The 12,370-nt window shown below is 30.6% G+C and overlaps 1 protein-coding gene across 1 annotated transcript; it reads left to right on the top strand.

Annotated features, from left to right (window-relative positions):
• The first annotated feature begins 1,345 nt into the window (after positions 1 to 1,345).
• Positions 1,346 to 11,540, top strand: LOC106456892 (RRP15-like protein). Its single transcript, XM_013916259.2, has 5 exons — positions 1,346 to 1,446; positions 2,652 to 2,962; positions 3,246 to 3,331; positions 10,633 to 10,822; positions 11,259 to 11,540. The coding sequence occupies exons 1-5, from the start codon at positions 1,362 to 1,364 to the stop codon at positions 11,376 to 11,378; spliced, it is 792 nt and encodes a 263-aa protein (XP_013771713.1). The 5' UTR covers positions 1,346 to 1,361; the 3' UTR covers positions 11,379 to 11,540.
• The last annotated feature ends 830 nt before the right edge of the window (positions 11,541 to 12,370 follow it).

Genomic DNA, 12,370 nt, shown 5'->3' with positions numbered 1-12,370 from the left:
TTCTTTTTCGTATTCAGGGTATCTCTTGTTAAGAAAAATTTTAGTGATAAATGTCTGTCTTTCTTCTTTTAGTATATTCTGTATTTCAAATCTTGTTAATCCTGGAAACGAATCAGTTGGTAACACCCGTATTTACATTATTGGGTTTATTCAATTTTTATTCGAGATATTTATCAACATCTCCTAAACTCTTTGATATATGAGTTCTGTGTTCTAGTAACCAACACACTTAGAAATGAATGTTTGTTATCTTCTTCTGTTTTCATTGTGAATTGCATCGCTGGATATTGTCTGCTTAGATGGTTCAATAAATTATGGAACCTTATCTCTAGTCAGTGTACATGTGATTGAGTAGCCGTATTACGAATGCTCTTTCAACATATTTAACCCAAATTATTTGTTTCAGGATGATTCTTTGAAATGTTCCATCTACAGATTAAGGAGTATTTGTGAGAGAGGTGAGCCCATGATTAGAACTTATTCTTGTTGGTAGTACTTATCTTCAACTTAAAAGTAAGTTATGTTGACACAGAAGGTTGTGAGTCTGTTATTGTGTAGATTGTCAGTTAGGTCTGTTCCCTGAGAGTTCTGTTATTTTCAAGATGTTTGGCAGAATATTTGTACTGTTTCAGTGGTTGGTACATTTGTGAATAGGTTATATAAATGAAATGGATCGAGTTTTTAACACGTGAGTGTGTTTTATCCTTTAGTGATTACATTATCTTTTTAAGGCTGGTATGGCGATTATCTACAATTAACCGTGGGACGGAAAGCGTAGTTGTGAATTTTAGATAGACCATAGATGTGTGAGGTGGTACTTTGGTGTATTGTTAATTGTTTCACTGTTTCTGTTTCAAGTTCTTTCTGATATTTCTTGAAGACCTGGTTAATATATTTCTTAGTGGTAGCTGTTGCGTTAGAGTTGTTCGTCGTGAGATGAACATTTTCAACTTGTAAATAAGGTGATCGTATAGGTTAATAACCATGGCAACGATTGGTATACAATTACCACAACCGTATCGTTAATTAAAACATCATATTTTAATTTTAAAGCAGTAAGAAACGGTTTTTATCATGTAACTTTTGGTTAGTTCTATTTTAATTAATTGTTTCGCATATGAATCAAAGTACCATTTAGAAATATGTGATTTTAATATATTAGTTTGGTTGTTGTTAAGCTTAAAGGTACACAGTGGACTGTCTGTGCTCAGCGCACCACGAGTATCGAAAAACAATTTTTAATGTCATAAGCCTGGAGACTTACCGATGAACCATTGGAGGGTTTTGTAAAATACAAAATGGACATTTTTGTATTCTATCAAAAATGTAACTATATAGATGGCGCTTCTTGTCGTAATAAAATGGCGGCGTCCGTATGGAAAGAACATGTAAAAGTGTCAGTGGAAGACAGCAATGAAGTAGAAAGTTCTGATGAGGATGATGAAAGTAAGTATTAATATCATTCCTTATGCTTAAAGAATATGAGGGTTTGGTTTATTTGTTTGTTAACTTGAGATTGGAACGGTGTTTCATATCATGCTGTGTGTTCCTGATAATGTGACATACCCTTACTGTTAGTGTTAATGTTGTTTAAATTTTATTTTTAAATTAAAGCAAAAGTATACTTTACAAAACATTCGTGATGTTAAGAAAACATGTAGGTCAGTGTACTGAAGATATAACAAACTATTTCAGGGTAGTGAATCATGATACTGTTAATTTTAAGTGTAGTAGGTAACACCAATGCTGTTGATCAAATGTTTTACATTTAATTCAGTTGTATTATTACTGCTAATTACATATATTAAATACATGGTTCAATATTTTGGCAGCTTCCAAACCAAAATGTTAAAAAGCATATTACTGAAAACATTTTCATTGGATAGCTTCAAGTCAAGTAAAAATTTTGTTTTAAATATCAAATATTTCCATTGTAACAGTTTTTCAAGAACACTATTTGTATTTGCTTTAGCAGGATCACACATAAGTTGAATACCTAAAAGAGCCACATGTATTGAGTATTAAAGATGTTTATCTTTTTTCCATTACCATGTGTGTGTGTGTAGTGTAAGTTATTTTCTTTTTTATGAAAAGAAATGCAAAGAATGTGTAAAGACACTATTTTATATGAAAATGTGAAGCTGTAGAATGCACATTATGATAGATGACTGTGATTTTGAATTATAAGCTTTATTGTGTTATTTGTGATGCTGAACATACTCTTGTTCTGCTTCGAAGTGAGTTTATTTGATAAGACTAAGGAAAATTACTAGAATTTCCAAATAACATGAATTATTTTGTGACTTTAAATTTTTGGATTTTAATACAATTAAAAATTTTGAACAAGTTCATTAAAGTTTATAAAGATTAAAATAATTTTGTGATTGAAAATATTACATTTCTTATCATACTGTTGAAAAGTACTAGTTACTGCTTCCAACATTATGGTAATGTACCCAAGTAATCTAAAAGAAATTGAAGGCCAAGAGGTTCACTATTTAACTGCACCTAACATTTACAGTGTTGTACTCCTAATTCATAGATTGGTCAATATTTTAAATAGTTGTTTGTGTTAAGTAAGTGAGGTGTGAGGTTGATATAGAGATCAGATACATGTGCAAAAATAAATATTTCTTTCTTTTATTTCTCAGAAGAAGAGTCCATTAGTTTGGATAATGATGATACAAGCATAAAAGAATCCAATAAAACAGGAAATGATGGCTGGGCGGATGCAATAGCTAAAGTACTTGGCTCATGCAGTTCTAAGAAAAAAAATAACGTGGTTCTTTGTAAAGCAAAAAAAGATGTTGAATTTGCTGAAGTAATTTCCAAAGAGAGAAAAAATGAGGTTCAAGTTGTCAATGAAAAAGGAACAATTACACAAAGTGAGAAGTTGCCTACAAAGCAACCAAAGAAACGTATATCTGATGAAAAAAGGGATATATTGGAGAGAAAAAGACAGGTAAATCTCCTTATGCTAACTTAATTGAGACTTCTCTGAAATACAAACCCAAAAGGTGCCTCTGTATTATTAGATAGCTTTGAATGTTCAAAACAAATTTTTTTATTGTAAATTCATGAAGAGTAGAAAAAAAGTAATATAGATACACAGTGAAAATATACATACATAATAAGTGGTAAACTAAAATTTGTCATTTATAATACCTTTATGTACCTAAATAAAAATGCATGATTTTAATTGTTAAAAACTGATAGTGCAAATTTAAAAAAATATTTTTTTACAGAAATTGCTATGGGAAAATATGGGACGCCAAAAACCAGATGTTACGAAGAAAGAGCAAGAAAGGGCTTTAGCAAGAATTGCTACAAGGTAAGTTTGGATATATGTATATTATATTTTGTTGTTGTTTTAACTAGTTAACTTTTCTGTAGTTGCTGACTTGGTGGTGTAACTCAGACTTGTAAAGAGAATTTGTAAGTTTGAATTATAAGGATTACCAGTATCTTTAAAGTTTCATGAATCAACCAAAACTTAGACAGCATACAGCCCTAAGTAACGTATCAATATATGTATATAGTGTGAGCTTATGTATTTATTATTATTGTTGAAAAGTGTTTTGTATTCTGTAATTGAGGTACAAAGCAAATAGAGTTGCAACCACATGTGCATAAAAGCCTTTTTTTTTCTTAGTTAATATAGATAGAAATTTACTGAAAAATATTGAATTTTTATGAACTAAAAGTAAGATTAATTTAGTGAAATAACAATTTTTATATGGCAGAATGGTTAAAAACAGGGGTTTCTACAAATGTTTTACTTAAACAAGGTTACAATAATTCGTAAAGGAGCTTTTTACACTGGTTTAATCAATAAATTAATTTTGAGTTTAGTTCACAGTGTAAATAAATTTGTGTATTTCAAATATTTTTTAGTTGAAAAAAAAGTTCAGCAAATTCTTTTTGCAGAAAAAGTGCTGGTTATTTTTTATGAAGAAAAATTAATTTAATGTTATATTTAAAAGTTCAAGTTGATTGAATACAGTAGTCATTAATTGGATGAAAACCTATACAGTTGCACATAATGCTCAAAAAACACTATCATTTTTATTACATGCCATTATTACTTATAAAACTTTGGTTGTGATATTCGGTTTCCACTACTGGACTTAAAACTGTGTGATAGCCACATTAAGGACTATTTACTGCAAATGGTTATTTAAATAAACTTGAATACTTCAAACCAAAAAATATCTTCATCACTTTACAAAACTCCACAACTTAAGAACTTCTTAAAGATGGTTTATTCTTTAGAAAATTTAGAAAATAAGTTTTAATACAGAATATATCCATGTAACACTGAGCAGTTTTGTTATGACATATATCATAAGATATTTGTTGCAGCAGCCAACTTATCAAAATTGTGTATATGAATTCTTGTATTCAGAAAATTTAGCATACAGTTTTTTTTTAAAGGATAATGTAGAACCATGTAAACTGATGAGACTGTTTTTGTGCAGTGTCATGTCAAATTTGGTTTTATAAATTACTTCAAGTGACATATATATAATGTAAATAATTTTCTGATTGATTATGATTGCAGTTTTATCAGATAGGCCTGCTTCATGTATGACAAGCATAAAGAAAAAGGGTGAAATATTGCAAGAAAATCTGCATTTCATGGGGTACCATTTTTCTTCATTAGACCTAATGGCAGACTGTTGAAAGTTTAAAAAACTGTAATATTACATAGAGAACATTGTGAAAAATGATGTTGTAAGCATGGTTTCTAGCTGTTATGAAATTCTGGAAAAATAATGGAATATTAATTTTTACTTTCTAGGCCTAAAAAAGGCCTGAAAATGCAAATATTAGAAAAAGTATTGAAGAGCTGTAGGGAAAAAACTTAATACAAAAATGTTTACTAGTATCTGCACAAAAATAATATACATAATGATTGTTCTTATAACTTGGTTGAGAAGAAAAAAGTGTATGCATATCACTTTCCTTAAAACTACAGACACAATCTTCTGACCATAATGTGAATTGATTCTTACTAGATTTTTATGATATTATTATATATTTTTATGAAGATGGTATGAGGAAGTATTTACTACATCATGGGGAAGTGCTCTTTTTAACAGTGAGTGAATAAGAGCAGGATCAAAATATGCAAACAGTGGGTACTTAAATTGGCTTGTAAAAGTGCCAAGAAATACAAAAATGGTGGTGTGTTTTATTTATTATAGTTGGTATGGAAATTTATATTTTTCATCTGGAAAAAGACTAATTTTGTTCTCTATGGCTGCTATGAACTGTGAACATTATTATACATGTCAGTAAACTTGATACATAAAACAATAGGTACACTGTTAAAATCCAATACTATCAAATTACATAAAAACTTATGATTTCTTGTTTGAAAAAAATAAAAATATGAAAATAAAGAAAAATTAATTTAAGTGACTTACATGTTTATGGATTCTGTTATCAAGGTGACAAATTGTTTGTACAATGTACAGCTACTTACGAGACTTGTATGTTACACAGTTTATAAAAAATTGGAGGTGTGCAAGTAAAGGACTTTTATTCAAAGTGAATTTCAGCCCATGAGTCTGAGTAGTGTACATCACATATTTACATGTCAGACATTTGGATTTTTCACAGTGTTGGTTCTGAATATAGACACAAAATTTTAATGTACTGTGTACCAAACAATTGCACAGGCAGAACAAGACATTCGTGTTGATATTAGTGCAGTGAAACCCCAATTTTGTGGGCCCCAATTTAATGTGAATTCGGATATAACGCGATGGGTCATTAACTCTTTCGACACGGGCTTAGTACCTGGGACCGACCTCGTAACCATAACCACGTTATAGTTTACATACTAATTCCTTTTAATATTTTAAGTGTATCTTTACAAAACCCCGATTTAGTGCAACCCCGCTTGTTTCGCGATGACATTTTATGGACCTTGACGATCGCGTTATAATGGGGCTACACTGTATAATGGACAATATGAACCCTGAATATTTTTGTCATCAGTCTAATAGACCAGATGTTTTGGGATCTAATCTGATAACCATCTTAGTATTTGTTTTAATTAAAGGCCTCAAGTTTGTTCCCATAAATGACCATGTTAATAGTTTCACCATAATGAAAAGATATTGAAAATTATTTTGTAAATTGAGACTCAAAGCTCACTTCTATAATTCATAGCTTACTACTTATAAATTTCACTTACTGATCCATTCATGAAATTTAAATGTAATGTGAGTACTTTGCCTGTTGGTCAGTTCACAATGCTTGACTCCTTCATACAGAAGTGTAGTAGTGAAATTAATCAGTGGGATTGCGATCAAGTAGTTCAGTCTAAAAATGGAAGCAAACCCAAAGTTGTAGTTTCACAAAATTTATAAAACAGAAATTAGACCAGTTCAAACACATTAAGATAACCATTAGCACTTCACACCTATTCAGGAGGATCCTCTTTTAAGTTACAGTGAAATTATTGTATCTGTGTTGGAAGAACTATCCCTTAATGCCAAACATTTGATTGTAAAACCCAGAGCATTGGTGCTTTATCTTTAACCCAAAATTCTTAAAGGGATTCCAGTTGATTACAGTCTTTTGGTACACAGTACATTCAAACATGATGATCACAATCTGAACCTACTTGACACCACTATCAAGAATGACCCAAATATGTGAACTTGTAAATGAACTACTAAAAGACATGAATAGAAAATCAGTTTTAACATAAGACAGTCTTTTACTTGCATGTATTTACTGTCTAATATGCAAGCATCATGAGCAGCAATACAGAAGACCAATTGTCTCTTTGATGACAGAATCCATGAACACCAAAGTCCAAGTAGAAAACAAGATAAAGACCATCCTTGTAGATACAGTTTCAGCAGCTTATAAAATTACATTTATGATTTCCGTATAGTTGGACTGAAGTATGCATCATTAAGTATCACTAAAAGCAAACAACTTGAAACTGACTAATTCATAAACTGGTGGATTTTATATGCTGATGAACTGAATAAATGCTTCTCGTTTAAGTAAAATGAACGCATTACATTGTTTACTTTTGTCACATTTTTACTTAATTTGTCAGATTTATACTAATAATTATTTTTTAACTTTATCTGCTCAAACAATAACCATTACAGTTTTTTACATACTATGGTACTATTAGGTTTTAATATTCTAGCTATTGTGATTGGCTTTTTGTATTGCATTCACTGACCTATGTAATATTGTTTAAGACATCAATTGCAAGTTCTTTAGGTAATTGACAATTCTTACTTTTGTATCATTTCAAACTTTAAACAGTCTGCTGTTAGGTTTAAAAAAGGGCCAAAGCATGTGTGATATATCATTGTTTGGGGTAGTGTATTAATTATGTAAATCTTTGTTTAGCCTATTCTTGATAATGTTCGATATTGAAAATGTAAAATTAATTCACAGTATATGTTAAGCAAAGTAAGTTGTTAGAATTGAAAGATTGTTTGATGATTAAGAGGGGCAACAAGGGACCTTTTGGTCTATCTAGGCTGTCCTGTCCACTAAATTTAACTAAACACTAAAAACAACAAAAAATCTCAAAGCCAGCCTTTATCATTCAAATATTTATTAAGCATTCCATTAAACTCCCTTAATTTAACTGCATTAACCACATCTGAATTTAATCAGTTTCAGAGGCCACACACCCTGTTAGAAAAATAAAGCTATCTCAGCTGAAAATGACTTTTTACCTGCCAAAATTTTTTATTTGTGTCCCCTAGTCTTACCAATCTCACCTTTTAATTATGAAAAAGATGATGCATCAACACTATTAATAATTCCCTTAACAATCTTAAACACATCAATCAGATCCCCTCTTATTCCTTTTTTTTTTTTCAAGAGAGAACAGTTTTGGAGATCATAACCTATCCTCATATGATAACCCTTCCATCTCGGGTATCATCCGAGTAACCTTCCTCTGAACCTTTTACAATATTTAAATGTCCTTTCTGCAGTAAGGAATCCAAAACTAAACACAATACTCTAAATGTGGCCTAACAAGTGACCCATACTATGGCATTGTGACCTCTTTAGACTTTTATTCAATATTTCTGTAGATACAACTTAAAATCATATTTGCCCTGCCACTAGCAAAAGCACATTACTTGAATGGCTTAAGACTGATTAACCAGAACACTAAGATATTTTTCTTTCATAACACTGTTAAGGTTATTCCCATCAAAATTATATTCTTCATCTGTGTCATTGATGTAATTAAAAAAAAAGAACAAAGGTTCTAATGCTAAGCCTTGAGGTACCCCACTCATGACATTAATCCAGTTTGACTGAACTGCATTTATAACAACCCTCTGTTTTCTTCCATCTAGCCAGTTTTCTATCCAATGAACCAATCTATTTCCCATACTTACAGAGATAACTTTTCAAACAAGCCTTTTATGTGGCAACTTGTCAAATGCTTTGTGAAAATCCAGATACATCTACATCTGTACCATCATCTAGTAAACTGTAACATCTTCAAAGATTGTCCAAAGATTAAGAAAGCAAGGTTTTCCCTTCATGAAACCATGCTCACTATCCAACAAAATTTTAAACTTTGTTAAATAACTTTTCTCAAAGCACCTTTTATCAGACTTTGAAAAACTTTTTCAACCACTGATGTTATACTTGCCGCTCTATAATTGCTGTGAAAACTTTTATCATCTACCTTAAAAAGAGAAGTAACATTAGCCAATTTCCAATCTAGTGGCAGTTGTGCACTATTCAAAAACTTAGAAAAAATAATAGCAAGTGGCTCACATATCCAATCCTCAACCTCTTTCAAAACCCTTGGGTAAATATTATCTGGTCCAGTTGCTTTATCATTCTTTAAAATTCCAAATTTGTTCTTAACAAGCTCAGAAAAAATGGGATCATCTTATTCAACTTTGTTAGGATCTAAATAAATTAGTTAAGTTCACAGCAGATAGTGGTTGGATGGGGGATGTTTAGTTAATGTGTGAGAAAGCTACAGAGTTATTTTATGATTTAGAAAGTGAGAAAGATTATAACTGTCATTACTGTGTTTACTGGGCAGAGGAGTACGTTATTTCTGTGTAAACTTTTACATAGTTTCAAATGTCAGAGTAAGACTTAAAGTAGGTCTGTTTGGAAATGTGATGATTTTAAGATAATCTTTTTTTTTTTAACACTTAAGAAAAGTGAAATGGTTTGTTGATTTCGATATTGGTTTTAAACTTGAGGTTAATCATTTCTTTTCTCAAAATATTTCTCAGTAAGTTTGCGTGTCATTTATAACTACTCAAGGACTTAGTGGAAAGCCTATTAATCAATTAGGACAGCATTACTCAAACCAAAAAAAAAACATTGGTTTTACATAATCTCAGTTGACTTCCCTCTAATCAGATGCTCAAAAATAAAAAAGCAAAAATGGTTGGTGGCCCAGGGTCAGTAGTTCCAAATTTCTGAAAGTAAAAGATAGCCTTAATAGCTTTGTCATAAGAAAGACGGTAAGCAAGCTTGGTGGTAATATTTCAATTACTTAGATAGTTGGAATAATCAAAAATAGTAATAATCAGAACTCTAATTTTGATTTATTGACTGTTTTTGTGACAATCAATTTAATCATAATTTTGATTAATTGATTGTTGGAATAATTGGAAATATTAATAATAAGTAACATTAATTTTGATTAGTTGATTATTTTTGTGACAGTTGGTATGATTGGAATTTTGATTAATCGATTGTTGGAATTATAAAAAAAACAATAATAATTGGAAATATTAATTTAAATTAATCAATGTAATCAGAATTTTGATTAATTGATTAGTTCAAATGACACTAATCAGTGTATTTGCTACTCATAGGTAATTCATTAAATTGTCCAACCTTCACATAGCTCTATGATAGGTAATTCATTAAATTGTCTAACCTTCACATAGCACTATGATAGGTAATTCATTAAATTGTCCAACCTTCACATAGCACTATGATAGGTAATTCATTAAATTGTCCAACCTTCACATAGCACTATGATAGGTAATTCATTAAATTGTCCAACCTTTACATAGCACTATGATAGGTAATTCCATTAAATTGTCCAACCTATTACATAGCACTATGATAGGTAATTCATTAAATTGTCCAACCTTCACATAGCACTATGATAGGTAATTCATTAAATTGTCCAACCTTTACATAGCACTATGATAGGTAATTCATTAAATTGTCCAACCTTTACATAGCACTATGATAGGTAATTCATTGAATTGTCCAACCTTTACATAGCACTATGAAGATTGTTCACCTTTCACTAATTTAACATCCAAGTTCATTGGCACCATATAATTTTTTCTCTCCTTTCTTTAGGTTGTTTATATACATTACTGTAGGTACTAATAACTTGATCATTCAACTTAAAGTATGAAAAATATTAATTTTTATGTGTCCAAGTTAAATATATCAATAAGGGTTTTATACAAAATTGCATTAAATAGATTGTTTTAATCTTTCTTTTTTTAGTACAGGTGCAATTACTGGAATGTAAGTTGAATAGTTTCGAGATTACTAAATCTTTGTTACTTAGTTGGTAACAAACAAGTATTTTATTTTGCAAATATTAAAGCTTATTTTCATTTCTAGGGGAGTGGTACAGCTTTTTAATGCTGTTCAGCAACATCAAAAAAAAGTTGGAAAAAAACTCAAAGCAGCTGGCGGCACAGAGGTAAAGAAAGAGAAGGCTCTGAAATCATTAACAAAAGGAGACTTTCTTGATATGCTAAAGGGGTACAAGAGTGAAAAACCTAATAATTTAGAAGTATCAGAGAAAAAGGTATGTTTCATATTAATATCTTGTGAAAACATAATGATAAAGCATTTAAGTGCTCTATTTCTTGAGATGGCTAATCTGTCAGTAAATATCAGAATAATAATTTCTTTTTATGAAAGGTATTTCAGTGAAATGACATAACAGTCACATTTATAAGTCAAAGTAATTATATTTTACAATAGCAATTTTTTGCACAAAAAACTACTAGACTAGGTACAGTTGTTTTCAGTATGAACTATGTTGTCAATTTGTCAATAGGAAATTTGCTTTCACAGAAATACAAATGTCACTACTTCCTTAAATATTTTTCACAATTTTACCAAGCATTTCATTTTGAAAATTAGAAACAGTTTTACTACTTATTGTCTTTAGTTAATTAATCTAGTCTGTCTCCAGATAGCTTTATTATTTTATATTACATTTAACATATCTTCTGCAGAGCTTACAAAACAGCCACTCTGGAGGAGAACAGTGGAGCATTCTGCGGGATGATTTTATGATGGGAGCAACAATGAAAGACTGGGATCGGGAAGATAATTCTGACGAAGAGAAGGTGTAAGTTGTACATCCAGGGTAGTGAACTTTGTATATGAAGTATATATGTCTGACTTTTGTACAAACTCTTAACTGTTTGTATATTATAGATTATTGTGGCCTGAACTTGTTTTTGTAACTCTTTAAACATAATAGAGAATAAAACATTTTATATTACCATTGATAATTTGAATAGTTTTTATCAAGTGTACACACACACACACATTTATCACAAAAACATGTAATGGGTATAATAGTTTTGTAAATAAATTAGTGATCAAGTTTTCTCAAAATGGGACAAAACTAGTTGTTTTGGTGTGTTGAGTTTTTGTCTTATAGGTACATCTTAAAGGTATTTTAAACTAATAAAAAATGAATAAAAATATCGAGTGACATAAATGAAAGTAAACTTCATATAACTTTATTTAGAGTAATAGCTAATGATTGTTATCATAAGCTACATTCTGTCAATATTACAGTTACAGGAGTTAATTTCTAAGATATCTCATCTTTACACACAGAATAGCTTGATTCATTCATGCATCTGCTTATGAGATTTGCATGCTACTAGTCTTGAGCTACATAAGAAATATGTGTTTAATGTGAATTGCACCAGTGCATGATGCCATGCGGTACCTTCCCCTAACCACTTGCCCTCAAATTAACTTCATTTGTTTTTCTTGGCATTGTCTAAAATGTTCCAAAATAGTTGATCAATTACTTGAGATTTGTGATAGTTTATGACTGAGTTAATTTTTGTTCAAGTTTACCTGGTTTAGTGTTCTTGTTTCACATAACCAGCATAGTTTCTTTAATTGCAGTGAGAAAAAACTCTTGGTGATTACCCACCAGTATGACTTTCCAAGTGAGATTAACTTCCACTTGATAGTGATGATGTTTCTAACATAGAACCTGTGGCTAGTGGGGGCTTGTTGTATGTGGAGGACATGATAGCCATTGTTCAGTATGCTTTGGATTCCTTCATGCACATTGGGCCTTCTTCCCCCATCCATTCAG

The sequence above is a fragment of the Limulus polyphemus genome, unplaced genomic scaffold (assembly GCF_000517525.1).
Source record: "Limulus polyphemus unplaced genomic scaffold, Limulus_polyphemus-2.1.2 Scaffold268, whole genome shotgun sequence".
Taxonomy (NCBI): Eukaryota; Metazoa; Arthropoda; class Merostomata; order Xiphosura; family Limulidae; genus Limulus; species Limulus polyphemus.
Note: the sequence above shows the minus strand (reverse complement) of the source record. Positions and strands in the feature narration are given on the sequence as shown.